We start from the raw sequence: 26,455 nt of genomic DNA, 5'->3' as shown, positions 1-26,455 counted from the left end.
ATAAATGGAAAAAAACTGATTTGATTTTGTTTCCTTTTTAATAATTCTTATCTTGAAGCATTCCTTTAGCACTCCTTTCATGAATATATTTTCTGTGGCAGAGATCTCTAGAATCTAGAATTCACAAGACACTAGTACATTTTTAGTATTGCGTGGAGAACTCCACCTTTTCAAATTCCAAATTCTTTAAACTCCATCTTTCAATCAGTGTGTCAAAATGACCAAAACAATATAATATGAGCCAGGGTGCCTACACGATGTATCAATTAAACAAAGGGATGAGGATTTCAACAGTTTAAATCAGTTACTGAAATAAAAATGCTTACAGACTACCACTTTTATATTCCAAGATTAAATCCAATGAGATTTAAAAGAGCCCAAGCTACTAAATCCTTGAAAAGCAGGTTTTATAATTAAAACAACTAATCTTAACTACAATACTGAGAACAGGATGCTATAATTATTGGCTTGGGTTCAAATCCTACTGCTCCTCACTGAAAAACTGAAAAACATTTTTCTCCTGTGCCAAAAGTTTGTTTCATGGCAGGAAAGTTTGCATTCAACAGAGACAGAGCACCATTGTAGAAATGTCATTTAAGCCCAAAGGCAATACGAGTCAAAATACAAACTCTACAGTAATTTTGGATGAAAGTCTCAATGTTATAAATGGAAAGTAGATGGATTAGGGGAAAACCAGAAAAACATTTTTTACATTGGCATTTGTGCAAAAGAGATCCCAAGACTGTGCAAATACTAAGTGCACAGAGGATTTTCCTTGTTCTCCTCAGAAGGTTCTTTGTGATTTTTAGTATTCCATCATAAAGACACTGCAATAAATTCAATGCCACTTTCAACAAATTATGCTGGCTTTAAATGAAAAAATTTTCTCTGCATGTTTGGAAAACATATATATCAAATCAGATTTTTATATAAAAATGACATCTTTAAAAGTAAAACAGTAGGTGAGAATCACATAATTCTTAAATTACTGTAGTCTAAGACTATAAATGTCTCTACTTCTTTTCTAGAAGATTTTAAACTATAGGCCACATTCGCAGACATGTAACTACCAAACAGAAGTGAATTGCACAAATGTGTGAGGGCAAAACTTGCCAAACTGTTTACTGATGATCAGCTCTATTAGAACTTCTGGATCCTTTTATGGGTTTTCTCCGCATTCCAGTCTATTCTTTCCCTCAAATAGCTCTGTCCGCTCTGCAAAATACATCGCATAATGTACTAAAAAATTTGGTAAATTTCATTTAGTAACTAAGAAGGAGCACACAGTGCAATCAGATTGGCCATGATTTCAATGGCTGCACTCACATTTCTTTATCACAATAAAATTTACCAAAGTTGTAGTACATTTAATTTTGCAAACCAAACCAAAACAGTGCATGAGAAACTGGAAGAGCAATAAAGTGAAAGTGTGCACTTTGAGCCTATTCACTTTACCTTCTGTAAGAAAGCAAGGCAGATTGCTAGAAATAATCCACACTTTGATGCTTTTGGCCAAATGCCATGTATGGTTTATTTAAAGAGTGATTTTGGTCAAATCTAAGATTTATGACTTTGACAATTCCATATACATATTTACATTTCACTAGCAAGTATAAGAATTGCAAAACATTCTCCATTATATTAATATTTGAAATAGCGCATTCCATGACATACTGTACAAATGAAAAACTAAGGAAAAATCTACACAAAAGACAAGAAACTGGTGGAGTACCCACCAGACCTTTCTCTGAGAGAAAGCAAGGATTTCTGATCCCAAACTAATGATTTCAGGGTATCCATGGAGGCCAGAGCTACGTACACAGAGCTGTCATACCACTCCAAGCACTGACAATACTTCCTCTGGAAACTGAAAATTGTGCAATGCAATCTATAGTGCTTGAGCCTTAAAACCACACTGAAAATCATTCTCCATACTCTTACCATCTGTAATGAAGCAACCTCCAGAGCCCAAATAATTTTCATTAAATTTCACTGGACCTTTCCTGTTCCAGTTGTCTTTTTTTCCTGTTATTTCAGCACATATGAGCCATTAATACTGCTCTTTCTAAATGTGTATTATCTTGAATATGTCTTGCAGTTTTCTAAAATTAATTTAATCTGTAACCAGGAGTTCTGCATAATCCTTCCTTATTTTGACTAGCCTACATAATTTTGTTGGAAAATTTTGCTTTTTCCTAGTACTGATGTCTGAACCCCACTATTCGTCTCTGTCAATACAGACATCTGACCATTTATTTCTAATATTCATTTAATGTTTCTTTTCTCCTAACCATATCTTAATCCACCAATACAAATAACTAGCAAGCATTATGACCAGACATTACCTCTTATTCAACATTTACCATGTTTCTTAATAATAATAATTTTTTTTATTACAGCAGAGCCTAACAGCCCCAAACACATAATACAAAAAGACAGTCCCTGACCAGACGAGTTTATAATCTCAGTGCAAGAGACAACAAATGGATACAATGGACAGACAAGGGGAGCACAAGGAAACAAAGAGACAAACTGCCTCTTGTGAGGGACATAAAACCCATTTGAAAAATGTATAACTATGTTCATCATGTAATTTTATCATGAACCTTTTCATAAGCATCAACCTCACCAGTGGTCTTTGTATCTATAGCATGGTTTTGGTGCAGGGAAGCACCATCTTTCCCAGTTTCTTATCCTTCACGTCTCAAGATCGTGAGGTGTTTGCATGTTGTCTCTTGTGAGTCAAAAGGGAAAACTCAACAACTGCATGTGACTCACCAGGTGTGACTACTCAATTTGTGGGCTCTGTTTTATGGTCTCTTGACTCTAATTTAGACGCAAAAATAAAATCCCTTAAGGTTTTCCTACTTATAAATAAGTATAAAGGAAAAATAAATTAATCTCAACTATCTTTCCAAAGTAATAAAATACCAAAGGAGGGAGCAAGCTATCTGCTATCCTTGTTGCACTACAGATACAGAACTTCAAGATGTAATTCTGTGTGGACACAGTTTACAATCTTAAATCACAGGATTGACATCTTTGAACTGCCCATAGAATTGCAAAGGAATGTGATACACTACTGACAGATTAGTAGAAAAGTTATAAAAACATAATTTACCTTTTACTGCAGGAGAAGACTAACTTATTTATTATATGGGATAGGACTTTTCCCCAACCTTTGCTTGTATCTCAATTTGTAAATATCCCATAGCCAACACATGCACACAGCTTATGTGACCCAGAAAGTACTGTCTTCAGTTATGAGCCACTAATAATTTGAACCCTATGTAGAAATGTAAGAAGGAGCTGCAAGCGGCAGTACCTGCAGACGCTCAGGTAAACAAAGCGTCTTGTGGCCCGCCAGGGGCTTACCCTGAACAAGCCACAAACCAAGTTTGGGAACCCCTGGTCTAGAAACTCCAGATTTGTTTTATTCAGTTTACTTTAAGAAAATTTAGTACCTACAAACAATTTTAAAATAATTGGATAATTTACATGTACTATTTAAATCTCCGAGAAGTCTGCAGGGTCCATAGCGTACTTTTAAAGACTCTATAGTTACTACTCACTACTATTGTATATCATGAAAAATTAATTTAAACATGTCAGTTTATTTTTTTGAATGATCTTTAAACCCATATCAAAAGAATCATTTTACACACAAGTACAGTAGAACCTCAAAGATATGAACACCAGATACGGACTGACGAGTCAACCGGACACCATGTGAAACTGGAAGTAACCAATCAGGCAGCAACAGAGACCCAAAAAAAAAAAAAAAAAAAAAAAAGCAAATACTGTATTGTGCCTGTATTGCATCTTAAAAGTAGGCACATCTGGGCTGCCTGTCCCCACCCCACCCCCAAATACAGGGCAGCCACTTACAGCTAGGAGGTGAAGATGCTTGGGCTGCTAGCCCAAAGCAGCTGGAGCCAGCAGAGCTGGAACAGCATTGTGATCTGTGCCGCTTTCACACACCCCTCTCGGCGGGGAGGGGGACATTCTGTTTTTACTGCCCCTCTCCAGACCTGGAGGGAGATGCATTGTTTTTACACACACACACTCTCTCTCTCTCTCTCTCTCACTCACTCCCCGGCCAGGAGAAGAACAAGCTTGCTAACTCAGTCCAACCCAGGGCAAGAAGCTGTCGGCAAGGGAGCTGCTGGCGCTGAGGAGGGAGCTCAGCTACTGCTGGAGCCTGGCCTGGAGTATCAGCTGCTGGATCTGGAGCCCAAACTGCACTTTGTTCAGAGTTACGAATGTCTACCAGTTACGGACAACCTCCATTCCCGAGGTGTCCATAACTCTGAGGTTCTACTGTATGTAGAGCAGGGTGAATAAAAATCAGTGCTTTTTTAAAAAAATTTTTAAAGGATTTTTTTTTATTTAAATCAGATTTTTTTGATAAAATGCTTTTTGAGGGAAAAAACCTATCTAAAGATAGTTTTAATTACGATACATTATAGCTCAAAGATATTTCATCACAGAATAGGGATTATACATTCTAATTCTGTAGTATGAGACAATATATTCATGTAACATTTAAGAAAAGTTTTGTAAATGAGTTCCAATAATTCATGGATTAGGGACCCAGTCTTATGGGGTTCCAGGGGCTTCTGTATATTTATTTAGGTTAATCTTTCTTTCTATCTACCAAATGGGACTCAGTGCTCAGTCTAGAAGATACCATCAGAGATGCTTAGTTTTGCAGTTCTCAAACTGTGGATTTGTGTCTCCAGAGAGAACATACTTGTTAACAGCAAAACTGTTTTTAAATAAATAATATATAGAGGTGAGAAATAACAGACCTCAACCCTATTGTCCCTCTGCAAATTTGTGTACACAGAGTCAATCCCTTACGTCTCTCTAAAAGTGCAAAGTTTCAAAAAGTTCAATAAATAGAAGATGGTTGGGGGCAGAATAGATCTGGACAAGGAGAAGAAGTCTGGAAATAAATGTGAGAAGGGAGGGACAGGCAGTAGAAACAAAAGTGAAACTGTTTGAGCAGCATATTCCAGGAGTCTTGAGGTCTTTATGAGCGTAGCTTTCATTGGTTTGAAATCTACCATACCATCCTCTCACTAGAAGGGAAAACCTATAATGGTAGCAGGCCGTAAAAGAGACCCAGTTTGGGAATATTTTAATGAAGTTCTTCTACCTGTGGGGAAGACAGGCATGCATGCAAAATGCAAACAGTGCAGCAAAGAAATGGAAGGCCTGGTTGCCCGAATGAAACAACATCATGAGAAGTGTTCCTTGTTGGGAGAAAGCTGCGTTGAAGATGATGAAAGAAATATGTCTGAACATGCAGGATCTTCAGGTTGGTAATCTTTTTTATTTCATACTTCTTTCTTAAAGACAGCCTGTCTTCCTTCTGGACTATTCTTGAATTCTCATGTTTGAGCAAAAAATATAGTTGTTACTTTATGGTACTGCCATTTTAAATGCAGTTGTGATAAAAAAAACCTGAAATAGGCAGATCTTCCTTTTACAATTTCACCTTTAAAGCAATACTGAGTGTCAGTGAATGCAATGAGTAATACTAAATGAGCAGTATGGTAATAATAATTAAATAACTGCATTGACTTGTTTTGTTTAGGAGAATCCATCCTCAACATACAGGATTCTTAAGTCTATCCACCCTCAAGATCACCATTATTTTCTATAGTTTCAGAGTTATCTGCCAATGATAGTCTTTCAGTCACATCATGTATATCACATAGCCACAGTATATCACCTGTAGCAAAAGAAAAAAAAATCTCCATCATCCAGAAACAACCATAGAAAAGTTTGTGATAAGAACTAGCAGATTACAAAAATTGCCCAGTTTGTTTATGCAACAAACTCTCCCTTCCGATGACTGAGAACCCACACTTCACTAACATGGTTCAGTCATGAAGACCAGGATACAGGCCACCCAACAGAGCAGATGTTGCAGGCAAACTGCTGGATAAAGTATATGAAAGAGAAATTGAGAGGTGTACAAAAGGTCTAAAGGGTGAAATTGTTAACCTGAGTCTTCATGGGTAGAGCAATGTCCACAATGATCCTGTCGTATGTGCTTGTGTGACAAAAGAAGAAGGGAATTGATACATCAGGAAATGCACACACAGCAGAATACTTACAAGTAGTAACAATAAAAACTATAACAAACTGTTAAAAAAATTTCAAATGTCCAGTACGCAGCTTGGTCACAGACAATGCTGAGAAGAAGATAAGACAAGATGATAAGATGAGAAAAAATTATTTAGAAGAGAGTGAAGAGAGCTAATAACATACAGTTGCAGTGCTCATTTGATGCATCTCCTAGCCAAAGACTTCAATGTTCCAGAAATAAAGGCTAATGTTGTTGAAATTGCAAAATACTTCCGTAACAACCACTTTGCAGTAGCTGCTCTGAAAAAAGCGGGAGGAACCAAGCTAAATCTCCCACAAGACGTGCGATGGAAATCAGTAATGGACTATTTTGAGCACGAAATCAACAACTGGCCTAATCTGATGACAGTTTGTGAACAAAATCGTGAAAAAATAGATGGCACTGTCACAGCCCAAGTTCTTAATATTGGGCTTAAGAGAAATGTTGAACACATGCTGAGTACCCTGAAGCCTATTTCTGTAGCCTTGAACAAAATGCAGGGAAATAGCTGTTTTATTGCTGACGCTGTTGAAATTTGGAAAGAACGAAGTGAGAACTTAAAAAGTGAAATATACAATGACAGTTAAATTACAAGCATTAAAAAAACGAATGGGGTAAGCACAATCTCTAGCTCATTTCCTTGCAAATATTCTCAATACTCGGTACCAGGGTCAAACCTTAACTGCTGAAGAGGAGGAGTTGGCTATGACATGGAGATCCAGCAATCATCCCTCCTTAATGCCAACTATAATAAACTTCAGAGCTAAGGGTGAACCATTCAAGAAATATATGTTTGCTGAAGATGTTTTAAAGAAAGTCACACCAGTGAACTGGTGGAAGTCACTTAAGCACTTGGATTCAGAGACTATTGAAGTGATAAACTCACTTTTAACAGCAGTAGCTTCTTCTGACAGTGTAGAAAGACTGGTTTCAGAGTAACAGCCGTGTTAGTCTGTATTCGCAAAAAGAAAAGGAGTACTTGTGGCACCTTAGAGACTAACCAATTTATTTGAGCATAAGCTTTCATGAGCTACAGCTCTGATGAAGTGAGCTGTAGCTCACAAAAGCTTATGCTCAAATAAATTGGTTAGTCTCTAAGGTGCCACAAGTACTCCTTTTCTTTTTGTAGAAAGACTATTTTCTTCCTTGGAACTAATTTATTCCAAATTGAGAAATCCTTTGGGACCTGAACAAGCAGGAAAGCTTGTTTTTCTTTTCCAGATCATGAACAAACAGGAAAATGAAGATGAAGACAACTGAATTAGCTGCAGAAGCCAATATTTTAAGTTTGTCATGTTGACCTGGCTGACGTAGTCGATTTAATTTTTGTGGGTTTTTTAAACATTTCATTTAACTATTTTAGTTAAAAACAATTTTAACAAAAACAAACCTGATTTTAAAAAAACTTGAATGTTTAACTAAATTAAAAAATTCATATGCTTGTTTTCTTAAAATATTGTATGTTTGCTGTTGAAGAAAAAAAATCCAGAATACATATGTTGTTGTTTTAGTTAAATAAAACCATTTAAATGTCTGTCTGGTGATGTTATCCTCCTAATACAGCATGGCAAGAAAATCCTCCAAATATTAATGATTAACCTGTTGAATTGGAGATATTTATGAAGTCATTGGGAGGTGAACTATTTGCTTCAATTACCTTTCGTAAATGAAATAACCAAATAATCATTCATATTCTAATATAGCTGTAAAACTGATCTGAAAAGTTTTCAAAATAAATCACTTTAAAAACGTATAGTGTGTACCTTCTAAAAATGAAACATACATCTATCTCTGAGTTGTGAAGAATATGTATTAAGGGTATAATAACCAACAAGAATGCACCTTTATGTAGAAATCCATGATTAAATCGAGTCTTCCTGACTAGTAATTTAAATCAATTTGATTTAAATCAAATCCACCCTGATGAAAAGAGAGAAAATTTTCATTATTTTTTAAAAGAGTCTTCTCAGTAAAAATTATATTTAAAATTAGAGAGAGAAGGTAAATAAGATAATATCTTTTACTGGACCAATTTCTGCTGGCGAGAGAGACAAGCTTTCGAGCAATACAGAATTCTTCTTCCAAAGCTTGTCTCTCACACCAACAAAAGTTGGTCCCATAAAAGATATTATCTCACCCACACTGTCTCTGGGATCGACATGGGTACAACTACACTGCATATTTTAAATTGTCATTAGGAAAAAATAGATAAAGAAATGCAGAGACAGTTTTAAATTTTGTATTTTCTTCTGAAATACTATTATAATTCATATTAGGAAGAGAAAAGACTTGATTTTTCCATGTGGCACGTAGTGGGGTTGTCCCACGATGAAGGGAAAGGCGTGAGAATAAGGGAACAGAAAAGCTGGTGTTGGAAACTAAATGAGCTTTCTAGGCTTTCTGGCAATTAGGCTTTTTGAACTGCTGAGATGACATTCTAACTTTCTGAATTGCAATTTTTTTTTTAACCTTAACTCCAAATTTCTTCACTTGCACACTTCGGTACTTTTACTATCTCTCTGGAAACTTAAATATATCACTTAATTGATTTGTCTGATCTCTACTTGCTCAGGAAGCAGAATGCCTCTTTGGCCAAGGGAAGCTTAAATACGTCTTCTGAAGCAGACCAATGCACTGTCTGTGGTACAAAACCAGCCTAAATCTTTCTGATCTTCGCTTGGGGCCCAATCCAACTCCCAGATTTTCACTGACTTCAATGAGAGGTAGATCTGCCCCTTTGTGACAGTGAAATGCTGTTTTGTTATTTTAAAGAAAACAGAAAAAATAAATATGTAGAAGAATATTTTCTGCACTTACACTCTACCCACACAATGTAAAATATATGGTTCCCTTGGTTATAACACTTGAGCAACATCTACAGTTACCCATCATCATTAGTGTAATAATATGGATTTAATTCAGATATAGACAAACATATGCAAGCAGTACAATTATTGTGCAAGAACTGACACCTGTTTTTCTATCCAAAGCATAAAGACTGCTACATAATTAGAATAAAATCATACAGCAGTTATGCCAGCAAAGGTTCCATCATACGATCAGTTATCTTATAAAGTGGGAAACAAATTTTTTGTGAATATAACTATAGCTAAGAGTAGACAGTGAGGCAGTGGAAGTTAATGGAAAGGATATTTTAAGTCCCCAGGCACCAGTCAGTTCTAACATTGTACATTTTAAATTGTCACAGTTTGATATCTGCCACTCAAGGGAGAGGAAGGCAACCATTAAGAAAGAACGCCGATTGTGTCTGATGCTTGGCATTTACCCTCCGTTAGCTACTTGAAAAGGGTCAAACTGAACAGGCTGTTAACCAACTTTGCCATAGCACTACTGGCACCACCTTTATTCAGCAGTGAAACACAGCATTCAACTTTTATTTTTAAAATGGTCATGACACTGAATATTTCTAATGCAAAATACTATCAAGGTTATAAATGAATGATAACTACATTCTGTACAAATATTTAATGCTTGTTATCAGCAACAGTACCACTATTTCTAAATAAAGTATCAGTAAATTGCTAAACTAAACCTTTAATTGCAAATTTTTACTACAGTTGCATAAAGAAATTTAACATTATTTTTGAAGAGTATAAATAAATATAACAAGCAAAAAGAGGGCTGAGGAAAGGTTTTTCAATACTGTAGTCAAATGGGTAAGCATTCTGCAGCACCACCATTTTATTAAATTTACACCTCTTAAGAATAAGTTTAAAATGTATAAACATACATTGCAAAACTCTCTGCTTTTGACCAGTTAGTGCTTTTCAGGGCTAGGCTCACGTTGATGGCAATGCAGAGACGCACTGCCCAAGTATGAACTCCAGAACGGAGTGTACCTCCAGAGAGACAATCTCTTCCCTAGCTCCCTTGTATGCTCCTAGTGCAATATACTCCCCTCTCTAAAACAGGCCAATTTGGAGAGGGATAGGGCAGGAAAATGACCCTTCATCCTCCCCATCCACTTTGGAGCAATTTAGTTGTACGCTAAGGTTCAGATCTGGAAAACAATCATGCATCTTAACATGACACAAGCAAGTAGGTCCCATGGATGCCAATTACTTCAATGGGATTATTCAAGTGTGTCAAGCTACGAACAAAATGTGTTTGCAAGAGCCCTTGCTTTCTACTGAGTATTAAAGAGAGTAAGCAGTCTGAGACCATACATAAGATGCAGTGTTTTTTTAAAGCCTTATTATATACAAAATTTTATCTATTTTCAACAGTGTAAGTATTTGTCAGATAACAAAATCATACATAGATGTTTGTAAACACTTTAACAAATCCTTTGCCTTTTTTGAAAACTATATGCTTTTTAAACTGAAATTGAAATAGAAACACATATTCCTTGCATCGCAAATTACAGTTATGTGGTGAAAGCTCCTATATTAAAAACTGAATAATCTATTCATCTATTTGCACAAAAGTTTCAATACTCCACCGTGTAAAGGAAGCAGTTCTAGCAAGTATAAAGTATGTTTATTTGAGAATGGCAAGAAGTTCTTGAATGTAAATTTGTCAACACCTTGGGAAGAAGAAGTTGATAAGATCAGAAGAGGGAGCTATTAAAAGCATATTTGCCTGAATTTAAACAGAGCTGTGGCACTTTTGGGATTTATTTTTACTTAAAAGACTAAACAAACGCCACAAAAACATAAAATTTCTATTTTTAAAGTTGTATCCATGAGGTTTTCACACTGATGCCTCCAATACTCCAGTTCAAGCCAACTGGGCAATAATGGAGAATATATTTCTTGAAGCTCAATATTTACACCATCTCCCAGTGGACCTAATTAAACTGAACCCAAAGGGTGGAGCTGATCATCCTTGTGCCAAACTAGATCTGTGGGGGCAGACCCTTCCACGTGAAACCCTAATTACTCCATTAAAGTTCCACTTCCATGATCAGACTGCAGGATTAGGGCCTAAATCAGAATTTTTTTCAAATAAAAGGAAATCTTATCTAACTTGCATTTTAAGCAAGGAGAGGAAGCAAGAAAGAGGAATACCAATTGCTGAGCAGTGTGGAAAAGTAACTTGCCTATTCACTTACATAAAAAAGGAACATTTTTCTTTTTTTCCCTTATAACATTTCCCATGATGCATAATATCAAAGACTGTCAGACTTACAGATCAAAACGTTAAGCTAAAACTGTTATATCAAAGAGGAGGAACAGTTAAAAAGGATCAAACATGACGAGAAGCAGAAATGTATTGCTTTGTTAATATAACACTTATTATATAATTAGTTCAATATCAAAGGAAAAGCTGGTAGCACCGCCTATTATTTATGTTGCCTGACACTTTCCATTGTAAAATCCTGTTTTTGCTTGTAACTAACTGTTTGGACTGCCAGGTGTCTATCACAGGCTGAACTTTTTGGGGAAATTTTCAGCCAACATGATTCAGCCATTTCAGAGTATGAAGCTAGGGAAAAATACATTGTTCTCCTCACACGAAAAAATTCCAGTGACCTTTTCTTTGAAAAGCTCTAGGGCCTCCATGAATTGGAGCAGGGGCTTGAAATCTGGCACAGAGATGCCGTGTGTGTCCATGTGACTCAAAGCACCCCCTTACTCAGATCCTACACACTACTGTAATATTCTTTGTACAAAATATGCCTAGTGAGGTATCACTGAAAACTAGTAACTTACTGGTCAATCATATGTATGCCTCAACATTATATGTAAAGTTATGAATTCCATCTGTATGGTGTTAATAGCACATGTTCAAAAGCAGACAGCCCTGCCTAGGCAAAAGTTGTTAAACAGGTTTATCCTGAACAAAGGAGTGCGTTTATCTCAGTTTATATGTAAGTAGTAAACAGGTTCATCTGAACAAAGATAGCAGGGAACACAACGATTTGCATTCCAGCAAACATAATTAGGAGGAAAAAAAAAGCATGAAGCTTCTTCCACCAGCAGACTCCATGCCGCCTTCCTCACTGTTTGAATAAATTTTCCTTTGAGGGGTAACTTCCAAAGAATCCATTTAAAAGGTTTACAGCTCTATAAAGACAGAGGGCTGAACCGCTAGTGATAAGCAATTGAAGCAACTAATTGAATACAACATTAGTGTATCATGTAAGGGCTTTTATGAATGTACCCTTAAATTATAACACACTTCAAAAGTGGCTCTTGGGTGGTGGTTGACAGTGAGTAGAGGCTACGGCAATAGAGGGGGCCGAGAAGCAAGGCCTCTGAATCCTCTGACATTTGCACAGTAGCTCGGCACTGCACTGGTAAAAAGGTGCATGAGGAGGGGGTAGACTTGATCTACAAAGTTGCCTCAGGTATATCCTCCTGGGGGCCAAAGTATAAATCCCCAAGGAATGCAGAGTCGATCTCAAGTTTTTTAGCGAGTGCAGGGGATTCATCCATTTTCTCATTAAAGAGATTCAATCTGTTAAAAGGAAGGTCCTGGATGGTGTTTTGGATGTCCCCAGGAAACCCTGACGATTGCAGCCAGGAGTCCCTCCTCATAATTAGACCAAACTTCTAGAAGCTGTTTCTGCCACATCCACTGCAGTCTGAAGAGCCACCTTTGCCACTAGCTTTCCCTCCCTAAAAGAGACTGAAATTGGACCATCCTCTGTGAAAAGCTTGTCTGTGAAGTCTGCAAGCCTAGAACAGGTATGAAAATTGTATTTTGCTAACACTTGGTAGTTGGTGACAGAAAATTGCAGGCCTGGGGAGGAGAAGACTTTTCTCCCCAGGAGGTCCAATCTCTTAGAGCCTTTATCTGCTAATCTTTGCACAAAATATGCCTGGTGAGGTATCACTGACAAATAATAACTTACTGGTCAATCATAGGTATGCCTCAACATTACATGTAAAGTTAGTGAGACCTAGCCCTTTCAACAGTCGCCTCTACCACCAGAGAGTTGGGTGCAGGATGAGAGTAAGAATTCAGCCCCTTTCACAGGAACAAAATACCATCTCTCTGTATTTAGTGTTGAGACACAGGATGCTGGAGCGCACCATACTGCTCTAGCTTGTTCTAGTATGGCCTCATTGATGGGCAGAGCCCACCTTACTGGGGCCTTTGGCTGCAACATGACCAGGAGCCAGTGTTGAGAGTCCTGGACCTCCTCTAATGGGATCTGTAGGTCCCTGGCCACTCCTTGTAACAGCTCCTGGTATTGACAATGGTCATCCAGCAGAAAAGGCAAGGAAGGAGTGACTGCTTCGTCCGGGATTGATTAAGAGTCACCTGTCGGAATCATTGGTATCTGCGGATCCGGTTCCACCTCTTTCTCTTCACACACCAAGAGAACCAACTGGCAAGAGAAAGAGGAGCGGTATGACTCCTGAGAGGGGCCGGACGCCTGCTATAAGGATCCCACAGCCCCCTCTAAGGCCAGAAAAAGGGATTGATCAGTTGCAAAGGACCCAAGGAAAACAGTACTAGCGGCCTCTGGGGAGGCTGTAACCTGGCGGAATGGCAAGCATAACCCTTTGACTGTCTATCAGGGCTCAACTGCCTTTGCGGAGATACCAGTGCAGCCATCTCCTCTGATTCATCTGAGTCCAAGGACTGCTCCATCGATAGTGGCAGTGCCATTGGTATCGGGGCACTCCTACCAGATGCTTGGAGGTGAGATGGCTCCTGGGTCAGTGATGTAGGCTCCTCCTCGGGAGTAAGGACATCCGTTAGGAGGGCTGAAAGAATCAGAGACTGTGGATAAGGGAGGAATATATCCTTTGGTGTCACATAAGTCTCATTGCATCCTGGTGTCCAAGGGGTTCCTGCAGTTAAGTCTGATAGATCCAGTGCAGCAACCAGACGGTCTTTAAAGAGATGAGAGAGTACTGATAATGGGTCCAGACCTGCACTTGTAGACAGAATTGGCAAGCAGCTATCCTTACACTTCAGTATTGAGGTGACAGATGGAACTGGCAGATATTTCTTTTTATGTATCTTGTCCTCAGATCTGAGGGTCTTCATTAGAGCCAGGTACTTAGGTTCTGCTCGCAATGTCTCACCCAACCTGGACCAGCTCAGGGAGGAAGTGCGTTTCTTATGGTCTGTCCTCAACAGGAATCTGTCCTTGCGCCCATGAGAGAGCCCTCTTCTCTCATGAGGAAACCCTGGAAGAAGAGTCCTTGGATTTAGATATTGACAGCTCTACTTCAGGCATAGGCGCAAGAATGAGGAGTGCGGGGGGCCACACGCAGGGTCCCAGCTGCTGGCCTCACGTCTGGGCTCCGCTCCTTGCCCTGCACACGGATTCCCGGCCCTGCTCCCGGGGTCCCAGCTGCTGCTCCCGTGTCCAGGGTCCTCTCCTGGACCCGCCCCTGCCCCCAACTGTGGCCCAAGCCTCGGCCTCCTTACCCTGTCCGGGTCCCCCTTTCCTGGAGGCACGGCCCTGCTCCCAGCCGCAGTTCTGGGAGGGAAGGGGGCAGACAATGGGAAGGGGGCTGTCTTTCAGCACTCCCACTATTAAAAGTGTTCCAGCACCACCTATTCTAGGGCATGTGCTTGGAAGGGCACGGCTAGGATGCTGAGACCAAAGTACAGTAGACCGTCCCTGGCCTGGATTGGAGAGGGGCCTCATAGCCTTCTCCATCGGGTGCTTCCGTAGGTGAAGCTCCCGGTCTTCTTGAGTGCTGGGTGGGAAGGAGCAACACATACTGCACTTTGCAGAGATATGTGCTTCACCCAGATAGTGCTGATGTTCGTCACTGATGAAGAAGGATCAAGGACAAGAGGTGCAATTCTTGAATCCTGGGACTCTGGGCATATTCCTGGAGCCAGGGGACAGGTTTGCCAACCAGGGAGAAAGAAATATTCTATATTACTCAATTTTTAACTGCTAACTACATAGCTAAGAATATAACTATTTACAAATGTTTTCTATATAGGTTATGAAACAAAGTGAAGGGGGACATGATTCCAACTCGGGCCACGCGGTGGAGAGGCATCAACCTACACTGCCTCTTATATCCTGGGTCGGGAGCACAAGGAGAGCTACTGCGCTTGTGCAGGCCAATGGACGCTGCTTTGAAGAACTTCCAGACTTTGGTGCATGGTGCACACAAGTACCCACACATAGAATACACATAGTGACATCACTAGAAGAATTAAAGAATGTTTCATAATGCATATGGGAGCCAAATTAAGGTTGCATGGAGAGACAACCTTAATTGTGGCATTTTCTAATTTCTGTGTACTTAACTTTGCAACATTAATAATGTTCTTTTAGGACAGTTGTGTGCATGTAATCTTATTTATATACACACATGCATCCATGCGCACACAATATTGAATATATTAGTTCTATTTCATGACATTTATATGCTGTAATTGAAATTAAAAAGAAACTGAAAAGTTCAACATATATACCTGTTTTGTAGGTTTATGTGTTCCATGAGTCACTCTCTTAGATTTTCCACCTACTTGCCATTTAGACTTACCTGTAAAGAAAACAATTATTTTAATCAGCAATAACTATTTTAAGAAGATACTATTATTCTAATATTTAAGCATCCAAGCTTGTAGTGTGCTAACAACAGTGCACTACACTCATAAGATAAATAAGGGGAACAATTAATGAAGTAAACTAATTTGCAAAATTGTATGTACTGAATTTGATACTTATTTCCATCGATTCTAACTGAAGGAAAGAATTGAAGATACAATTTAAAAGTTGGAAAAAAAAGCACAAGACAGAGAAATTAGAGATTTTTCTACACAAAGATGGACTGCTTTCCAAAGGTGCTAAGCACTTCCGAAAACCAGGTCATTATCATCTAGAAGTTAAATACACCACTTTTATATACAGCTTAAATATGGTTAAAGTTTGCAGGTAAAGTCAACAAATATTGGTGTTATTAGCCTTTATCCATTGCTTATTTTAATCCAAATTTTATTACAGGATTGAAATAAGGGATATTGATTGGAAAAAACATAAATGGAAAAGTTTGGCCATTAACTATTTTTCCTGAAGAACTGTTTGTACAGCCCGGACAATTGGTTTACATGCCCCTTCCAACACGTGGAAACAGGAAAAAACTGAGCAATTTATGGGGACCCCATTTTTATATTGTTTTTCAGAGCTCTTTGCAGGCTCCCAGTTGAATAATCTGGCAGTAAGTAGTATAAACTACAACAGAATGAATAAACAAAAAAATGAAATCTAATTTCTCAGAATAAGTGTGTAGTATGTCTACTTTAACACAATATTCTCAGATCTATAATTAGCAGGTAAGAAATTTCCTTTCTTGGAATGTTTTCATGAGGAATGGGATCTTTTGGATTTAGAAAGGGCTTTGCTCAAAAACAGATCTAATTTCAAAATCTAATTTCTTTTTATGTTATTTTTTGCTTTATTCCTCTGATTTAATGTTTTACCTTACAAAAATATATAAAATGTAAAAGCTACAGGGTCCTATTTTTAAAGTGTAAGCAATTGAGACAAAATGCTAATTATGGTGAATGTACTTTCTGCTAACTGGTCTATGTTTAGAGGGAAGATTCAGACCACCCTATACCGGAAACCTACTGACCGCTATTCCTACCTACATGCCTCCAGCTTTCACCCTGACCACACCACACGATCCATCGTCTACAGCCAAGCTCTGCGATACAACCGCATTTGCTCCAACCCCTCAGACAGAGACAAACACCTACAAGATCTCTATCAAGCATTCTTACAACTACAATACCCACCTGCGGAAGTGAAGAAACAGATTGATAGAGCCAGAAGAGTTCCCAGAAGTCACCTACTACAGGACAGGCCTAACAAAGAAATAACAGAACGCCACTAGCCGTCACCTTCAGCCCCCAACTAAAACCCCTCCAACGCATTATTAAGAATCTACAACCTATCCTGAAGGATGACCCAACACTCTCACAAATCTTGGGAGACAGGCCAGTCCTTGCCTACAGACAGCCCCCCAACCTGAAGCAAATACTCACCAACAACCACATACCACACAACAGAACCACTAACCCAGGAACCTACCCTTGCAACAAAGCCCGTTGCCAACTGTGCCCACATATCTATTCAGGAGACACCATCACAGGGCCTAATAACATCAGCCACACTATCAGAGGCTCGTTCACCTGCACATCCACCAATGTGATATATGCCATCATGTGCCAGCAATGCCCCTCTGCCATGTACATTGGTCAAACTGGACAGTCTCTACGTAAAAGAATAAATGGACACAAATCAGATGTCAAGAATTATAACATTCATACACCAGTCGGAGAACACTTCAATCTCTCTGGTCACGCAATTACAGACATGAAGGTCGCTATCTTAAAACAAAAAAACTTCAAATCCAGACTCCAGAGAGAAACTGCTGAATTGGAATTCATTTGCAAATTGGATACTATTAATTTAGGCTTAAATAGAGACTGGGAGTGGCTAAGTCATTATGCAAGGTAGCCTATTTCCCCTTGTTTTTTTCCTAACCCTCCCCCCCCCCAGATGTTCTGGTTAAACTTGGATTTATGCTGGAAATGGCCCACCTTGATTATCATACACATTGTAAGGAGAGTGGTCAGTTTGGATGAGCTATTACCAGCAGGAGAGTGAGTTTGTGTGTGGGGCGAGAAAACCTGGATTTGTGCTGGAAATGGCCCACCTTGATTTTCATACACATTGTAAGGAGAGTGGTCACTTTGGATAAGCTATTACCAGCAGGAGAGTGAGTTTGTGTGTGTGGTTTTTGGAAAAAAAAAAAAAAAGGGGGGGGGGGGTGAGAAAACCTGGATTTGTGCTGGAAATGGCCCACCTTGATTATCATACACATTGTAAGGAGAGTGATCACTTTGGATGGGCTATTACCAGCAGGAGAGTGAGTTTGGGGGGGGGGGCGGAGCGGAGGGTGAGAAAACCTGGATTTGTGCTGGAAATGGCCCAACTTGATTATCATACACATTGTAAGGAGAGTGATCACTTTAGATAAGCTATTACCAGCAGGAGAGTGGGGTGGGAGGAGGTATTGTTTCATGGTCTCTGTGTATATAATGTCTTCTGCAGTTTCCACAGTATGCATCCGATGAAGTGAGCTGTAGCTCACGAAAGCTTATGCTCAAATAAATTGGTTAGTCTCTAAGGTGCCACAAGTACTCCATTTCTTTTTTCAGACATCTTACTGAACTGATCAGATAATTTAATGAAATAAAACCAACTAAACAACTGAGTGGACTTAATATAGGTCCTTGATATTCAAGGCTGGAAACCACACTTGAATTTTAGAACCAACACACTGAGTTTTAACAGATTTTTTGGGCCAAATTCACTGACAGGGTCAGCTGTTTTACACTGTTCTGGTGATGTCATGCAACTGGCTGAACCAGTTAAACCAGGTTTATGGCTATTTTGCAGTGCTGGAGCATAGTAGTGAACCAGGCCTTTCATTTTTAGACAAAAATCTACATTACCTGGTTCAGAATTCTTCTTAAAAACACTGAGTAAACAAGCACAAATAAACTAAAAAGATTCTAAAGTCAATGTGAGCAGGTTTCAGAAATAAAAATGAGATACTGTGTTTTAGCAAATAAGAGATTGTCCACAGAATACATATTACACTCCCTATTCATTGAAAACCTCAAATTTCAGATGAGATGTATGCCAGGATTATAAAAATTAAAATATTACCACAACTGAGGGCTCTCATCTGAAACTATTTACATTCCCAGAAGGCAGAATTTTGTGTGTGTGTAAATGGCACAGAAAACTTGCACCATGAGTCTATTTTCAAGTATACCAAAATAGATGTGCCAGTACTAAAAAGGATGATGGATCAAAAAAACCAAAAACACCTCATCTCTTTAGAAGACACAAGAAAAGATGATTTATGAGTAAAAACTGGGAAATGTTTGAACAGGTCCCTTCCAACCCTGATATTCTATGTTTCTAAGTCAGGTGCAGAGATTAAAGCAATTTCCTGGCAGATTGAATATGCAAGGCAAACAAACACTTATGTCAACACTGGATTTTGTCAATTTAAGACAGATAGTATTTTTGGAAAGACTGTTTAAACAATTTCTTCAGTGTATAAGATAAACAAGTTTGTCTTTCATCATCAGCCATACATTCTTGCTTCACTACCCTTTTTTATTCAACAAATATTTTTATGGCTAATGCACAATAATTTCCTTTCTGTATTCATGAGCAGTGCCAAAAGGATAAGTGTAATTAAAGACTTTGTATTTGTGAGGCCCATTAGTCTGTAACTGTAAAATATTAGGTTGGTCATGAGATTGGTAATTGGATATGAAGCCTTTTGCTTATGAGGCACTTATTCAATATTAGATTAGAACAGCAGGGACCAACGATCACCACCTCGTCAATTGTTAACTAGCCATTGTAACATAAGCGAATTAGTGACGTTCTGGATACTCAGGGAGTTTCAGCTATAACTTAGGTCCATTTAATCTTTTACTGGTAAATCTAGTGGGGAGAGATTGGGTCATTAGGTAGGAAGATGGTACATCTCATCAGAAGGGCAAAGTGCCAGTATCTCTAAAACAAATAATTGTTAAACTATACTCAAGAAGGCATCTTTTACACTGACAATCTCAGCAATTATCACTGTCTCACATCTTTTCTTGGGGAACTCTGCTGAGACAGGAATGCAACTCTAGCAATAGCTGGAGTCAGATTTCTCTGACATCTTTCCATCCGGTACTAGGCAGCAACACTATACAGACCACACTTGTCTCAAGAATCATCACAGTGGTAGACAAGGATCGAGTATCCATTGTTTCTTTTACATCTATCCTTGCCTTTGACACTGTTGACTATGAGGTGTTGTTGGTGAACCCTGGTAGGGATGGAAAGAAACACACTTGAATAGCTCTGTTATTTCCTCTCTGAGTACACTCTGAGGGTAGAGCTACGTAATTGCTCATTTTTTGCCAGGGTTCTCATGTGGTGTCCCATAAAGATCTATTCTGTCACCCATCCTCTTCCATGTGTATGCAAGATATCTAGAGGAGATAGTGAGAAAGTCTGCTGACACCACTCAGCTCTATTATTTCTTTTTCACTGGCCCCAGATGGTGCAGTTGTTCATCTTAGCCAGTCTCTGGAATTTGGATAAGAAGTGGCTGCCTGGAGCTCCTTTCAAAGAAAACAAAGGCAATGCTGCCTGTCTGGGGGAAGCAACCAGTGGGGAGAGAGAGATATTATTTTTGGCCCTCTAAATGTGGGTGTATTATTAAAGTTTGCAATCTTATTGGACTCTCAGCTACTTTTGAATGTTCAACCAGGTGTTTTCAGTCACGAGTCCTCAATTCCAGCATGCACTTCTCCCCTTGGTCCAACAGAACCAAAATTTGTTGATCTCCATCACATATTGAAAAGTCTATCCATTCTATCAAGCTTTTTCTAAAAGTGTAGGCTATTATTTTCCGAGTCCCAAGATTTGCCGAACACCTCCCCACCAAATAAAATATGTTCCCTACCCTGAAGTGCTTACAGTCTAAAGCCCCAATACTGCAACGTGCTCTGCCTGGCCAGACCTTCTGTGGCTATCAAATGACAAACAAAAAGGGAATAAGGGGAAGGGAACAGTTACAAATACAAGATTATGCAGTTACTTTGTCATGTCACACATGTTTCTTAAATTTACAAAGATACTTAGACATTTTTATTTTGGGTTTAGTGAAAAAGGTCTCACATGGGAAGTGTTTTAAGTATTGTTGATATGGTATCAACTTTGATTTTGCAATAAAATTTTTGTAGATTGTTTGCCCATGTGCCTCAAGTTTTCTGATAGTAAAGTAAGTAATTAAAAAGTACATAATTCCTGGATTCCTGTATGCTGAACTGCTGCATTTTTTTAATTGGGCTAGGGTTACCCAGGCCAATATGCATTAACAATCACAATCCTGATTAGGGAGTCTAGATATCATTCTTAATCCACATACAGTTGACAAATGCAGTATTAATTCTGGAATAGCTAGAAAATCAGAAAAATACATTTACCAATTCCTTCTTAATGGAGCTAACTCTGCCACAACAACATACATACCCCTTTGCCAAGGGAGGGGGCAGAGGCGCAGAAGCTGGCTCTCCCACCCTTTACACCAGCTGAGTTCCCTTCCACAAGGGGAATTATCTGTTCCCTGCTATGACCAGATTCTGGTCACATTAGTTTGTCTGAGCAGTGCAAAGAGGTCAGATCATAAATGAGAATTTGGCCCACTGTTTTTATGAAAGAAATTACATTTGTATAATCTGTAAAATGTTTAAATAGAGCCAGCAGGGCCCTAAGTACCAGGAAATGATGAGTTATGGCATGATTTGTCTGGGTGTTAACTTCTCCTGTAATGTCCAAGTATGTGTGACAAACACCATTTTAAAACTACATCTGAATTTAACAGAGGCTGGAGTTTCACATTAATATTCATTCTCTAGGCATCTCTGTTACCAAACTGTTAAACTCCTCGACGAACAAGCATCTAAGAGCATGTTGAAAGTTTCTAGGAGAATATTACGAGCAATGCAGAACTAAAGAAAGTAATTGTGTTTAAAGAGAAGACTCCCACCCTACCACAAATGCCTCAAGTATATAATTGCTAAATGTATTCTATGTTCCTCTTTCAGCATCATAAAATAGTTGTTCACATTACTATCTTTCTCAAAACTGTAATTCTGAATGATAAGTGATTTAAGGCCCTGATCTTGCAAACACTCAGGAAAGTACTTAAGCATATGAGTAGCCCCAATGAAATAACTGGACCTACTCACACACTTAAAATTAAGCATGAACAAGTGAGTTTGCAAGATTGGGGACTACCAGATGCATTTTGGGATAACAGTGGTAAATGAAGCAACAATGAAAAATTGCTCCTGTTAAATATCCATATATTTATGTTATTCAAAATGTGCAAGTTAAATTTTTTCTCATACCAAAGTCATTAAAAAAGCTTTCAATTTTCCAGTTGAAAATCTAGTTCTACGTTTCTAAATCTAATCTATATTTAGACACAATTAAGCATGTGAAGAATATATTTTTCCCTGTTTAGAACATTTTGTGATTTGATTAAACAAAGATCTGTATCTGTTGTACTATTACAGCAGGAATGAGATTTGCCACAGACACAAACTGACAAATATAGAATGGCTGCAGGTATCAAATAAACAATCTGAGCATTTTGAAAGCTACTATTATTCTGATTACAGGCCTAGTGGATGGGCAGAAGCAGTAAAAGTGGCATAATATGATTTTAGTAAGGCTTTTCACTCTGTCCCACACAACATTTTCATAAGCAAACTAGGGCCTAGAAGAAATTACTATAGGGTGAGCACACAAATGGTTGAAAAACTGTACTCAAAGAGTAGTTACCAACTGTTTGCTGTTGAACTGGGAGGGCCTATCTAGTGGGCTCCGCAGTGGTCAGTCCTGGATCCAGTATAATTAAATATTTTCATTAATGACTTGGATAACAGAATGGAGAGTATGCTTATAAAATCTGTGGATTACACCAAACTGGGAGCGGTTGCAAGCACTTTGGAGGACAGGATTAGCATCAAAACAATCAAGACAAATTGGAGAATTGGTGTGAAATCAGCAGGATGAAACTCAGTAAAGATAAGAGCAAAGTACTTTGTTTAGGAAGGAAAAATCAAATGCACAACAACAAAATGGGAAATAACTGGTGGTGGTCGTACTGCAGAAAAGGATCGGGGGGTTATTAATGGCTCACAAACTGAATATGAGTCAACAATATGATTCAGAGAGAGACAGAATAAATCTGACAGCCACTTCTTAACAACTAGCTAATATCCTGGGGTGTATTAACAGGAGTGTTATATGTAAAAGATGGTGAGGAAACTGTTCTGCTCTACTTGGCACTGGTGAGTCCTCAGCTGGAGTACTGCATCCAATTCTGGGCACCACACTTTAGAAAAGATGGTGAAAAATTGTAGAGTCCAGAGGAAAGCAACCAAAATTATAAAAGGGTTAATGAGGAAAGGTTAAAAAAAACGGGGCATGCTTAGTCCTGAGAAAGAAGATTAAGAGGAAACCTGATAATAGTCTTCAAATATGTGAAGGGCTGTTATAAAGAGGACAGTGATTAATTGTTCTCCATGCCCACTGAAGGTAGGACAAGAAATAATGGGCGTAATCTGCAGTAAGGGAGTTTTAAGTTAGATAGGAAAAACTTTCTAACTATAAGGGTAGTTAAATCCTGGAATAGGCTTCCAAGGAAGGTTGTGGAATCCCCATCACTGGAGGTTTTTAAGAATAGGATGGATAAATACCTGTCAGGGATGACCTAGGTTTACTTGGTCCTGCTTCAGTGCTCTCAAGTACCCTTCCAGCCCTGCATTTCTATGATTCCTCCTTTTTATTTGAGGTTTTTGTGCTACAAAAAATCCCCCTCCCCCCTCACATCATCCCATTTTATGTATTCACTTTGGTGTTGACATTTGGCCAGCGACAACATACGCTAAGGATCTGGCTCCACAATAATTAATGCAGCACTTCTACTCAGTTTTACACTAGTTTAGGTACATCAGTACTTATCACAGAAAAAATATTCAAACATACTAGTATTTTAAGAGGAAGACATTTTATAATGTTGGCTCTTCCAAAATACAGGTCTAGGGAAAAAAGGAATACCCAGATGCTGTATAAGCTTTCAGTCTCCAAGGAAGACAACAGTTTGCACTGATCTTGCACACCACTAAGGTATAATTCAAAAGCAGAATTAATATTCATATCCAACAAACCAACAATTCTATCAAACTAATTATACTGTATTAATATCATAGTTGAAAAAGTACAGCTATGAAACGGCACTCCAAGAGAACCAGTGAAAATTCAAGGCCTCCACATTGTGGCTTTTTGGACATTTTAACACTGATTCTGAGTGGTGATGGCCTACTTTCGTTTTCATATTCAGGGAAAATTAAATAGATATTATCCAGCTGAAACCTACCCAATTTAAAGAAGTTTCAGATACTGCACCTGAATCCTTCTGTCAATTTCTGCAGTTTTACAACACTTTCCTAATTTTCCAAATGTTTTTCTCTCCTCCATTTCTGTAACAGTGGTAGGTTAAAAACAATTCAGGAAGAACTGTGATTCTTAAGTTGATGGTGTCCCTTTAAAGGCAGAACAGTTTATGGAAAATCTTGAATCTAAAGTTTTGAAAATGCTTTGATGTTCTCTAATGATAAACATTATATAATTGTTAAATATTATTACTCTGACATGGACAAAGTTTGTTAGAAGATTTTTTTTTCAAGTGACAGTTTGTATATGCACTGGAGCTCTTATAATTGTAATTTTTCAAAATGTTTTCATATTCATATATACAGATCAACTTTGCTCACAAAGGCACTTACAGAAAAAGTTTTGTATCTCAATCTAAGGTGCATATTCAAAAGGGAGAGCCTCTCATTAATTAACATTTTAATTCTGAGACACCAGAATACAGACCCCCAATAACATAATGAGACTTATGCAGATAAAACATTAAAAAAGGCAACTACAGCATCTATGTTTATTTTTTAAAAATAGATAGCAACAAAGTTGTCTTAGACACTATGGTGATGAGTGCCAAGTAATCACCTAACTAAAGAGAGACTGTTGTACTTGAGCACAACTGGGCCAGTTAACAATGCAATCAATACATTTCCTTGTTCTGATGGCTCTGCTGTCTCTAATTTACTGTTAACAGATTTTTCAGTTTAATATTTATGGTTTAGACATAAACATTCTTCCACTTGAACAGTGGCAACATCCCATTCTCATGAATGTGTTCACACTGTAAGACTCTGAAAATACCTGTTCCTTCTTAGCAAGAATTATTTGCAACTCATTGCTGTGCACAGAGAAAGCAAACAGTTTATAGTAACTTACTCTAAAACTAGGCAGAGATCCCAGTGTTTGAGCTATGACATGTTCTCTAATTTTTTCCCATTTAATCATCTGGGACCTGGGGAAGTGGGGCTTTCACGGAACAGTTCTGGGGACAAAAGGGTTTCTGGCCATCCCCTTGTTTTTATTTTGTTTAGATATTTGAGCTCCTTCAGACCATAGGGATAGACCCCTTTCCCTTCTTTACACTTGAAATTCTCTTACTTTCTTTGTAGGTGTGATAGAGATGGAGTAAAATCATGTAAAACTATCTCTTCTCAACTGGTACAGCCTCATGTTTTTACAACCCTTCCCCAGAACAGAAAGGACACCTCTCTAATTTCCCTGTTTAATTGGTAAACACAGTGAAGGAGTGTTGCTGAAGCGAATACTGAAATAGGAGGCTAGAGTCTCCCAATGAAAATAGAAAGGCTTAATTTAGTTTCTTTCTTTCTTCTTCCCCTTCTCATAGAAAATTCAGTGTATTGTACCTGATAGGGAAATAGCAGTTGTCCCTTTTCTCCAGCTTGATTCAGAGAGAGACAGAATAAATTTGACAGCCACTTCTTAACAACTAGCCATTGTTCTGGCTTGTCTTACTACATATAGCTAATTTAAGGATTCACATGTCAGCAGTAACCAGTCAGTAAAAACACATGCAGTATTGATAATTCTGCTATATAAAAGCCATGAAGACTGTGCTTATACACTTCAGACAGGAACTCCAGTGAGCAAGGACAGTTGGGATAAGGCTGCAGTAAAAAGGTCAGAGGCTGAAACCGTAGAGTCTCAATGTCCTTTGAAATACTGGGCAATTGTAATCCATGTTCATTTTGTTTTATAGTTGATAAACACAAAGGATATAGCTATCTTCCTTGTTTGCCAGAGTTCAACAAGAGTGTTCAGGTAAGGACCAGTTTCAGAGTAATAGCCGTGTTAGTCTGTATTCGCAAAAAGAAAAGGAGTACTTGTGGCACCTTAGAGACTAACCAATTTATTTGAGCATAAGCTTTCGTGAGCTACAGCTCACTTCATCGGATGCATACTGTGGAAAATAGGGAGAAAACCTGGATTTGTGCTGGAAATGGCCCACCTTGATTATCATACACATTGTAAGGAGAAAGAAAAGGAGTACTTGTGGCACCTTAGAGACTAACCAATTTATTAGAGCATAAGCTTTCGTGAGCTACAGCTCACTTCCTCAGATGCATATCGTGGAAACTGATATGCATCTGAGGAAGTGAGCTGTAGCTCACGAAAGCTTATGCTCTAATAAATTGGTTAGTCTCTAAGGTGCCACAAGTACTCCTTTTCTTTTTGCGAATACAGACTAACACGGCTGTTACTCTGAAAATTGTAAGGAGAGTGATCACTTTACATAAGCTATTATCAGCAGGAGAGTGGGGTGGGGGGAGAGAAAACCTTTTGTAGTGATAAACACCCATTTTTTCATGATTTGTGTG

At 38.5% G+C, this 26,455-nt stretch overlaps 1 protein-coding gene across 4 annotated transcripts in view; it reads right to left on the bottom strand.

Annotated features, from left to right (window-relative positions):
• SCAPER (S-phase cyclin A associated protein in the ER) overlaps positions 1 to 26,455 on the bottom strand; it is a 348,781-nt gene that overhangs the window by 292,513 nt on the left and 29,813 nt on the right. For all 4 annotated transcript variants that reach the window (XM_084641327.1, XM_084641328.1, XM_084641329.1 and 1 more), the window contains exon 4: positions 15,506 to 15,576. In XM_084641327.1, coding sequence (XP_084497453.1) covers positions 15,506 to 15,576 — 71 coding nt within the window. The remainder of the gene's footprint in view (positions 1 to 15,505; positions 15,577 to 26,455) is intronic.

Source organism: Lepidochelys olivacea (genome assembly GCF_965140295.1).
Source record: "Lepidochelys olivacea isolate rLepOli2 genome assembly, chromosome: 10".
Lineage (NCBI taxonomy): Eukaryota > Metazoa > Chordata > Testudines > Cheloniidae > Lepidochelys > Lepidochelys olivacea.
Note: the sequence above shows the minus strand (reverse complement) of the source record. Positions and strands in the feature narration are given on the sequence as shown.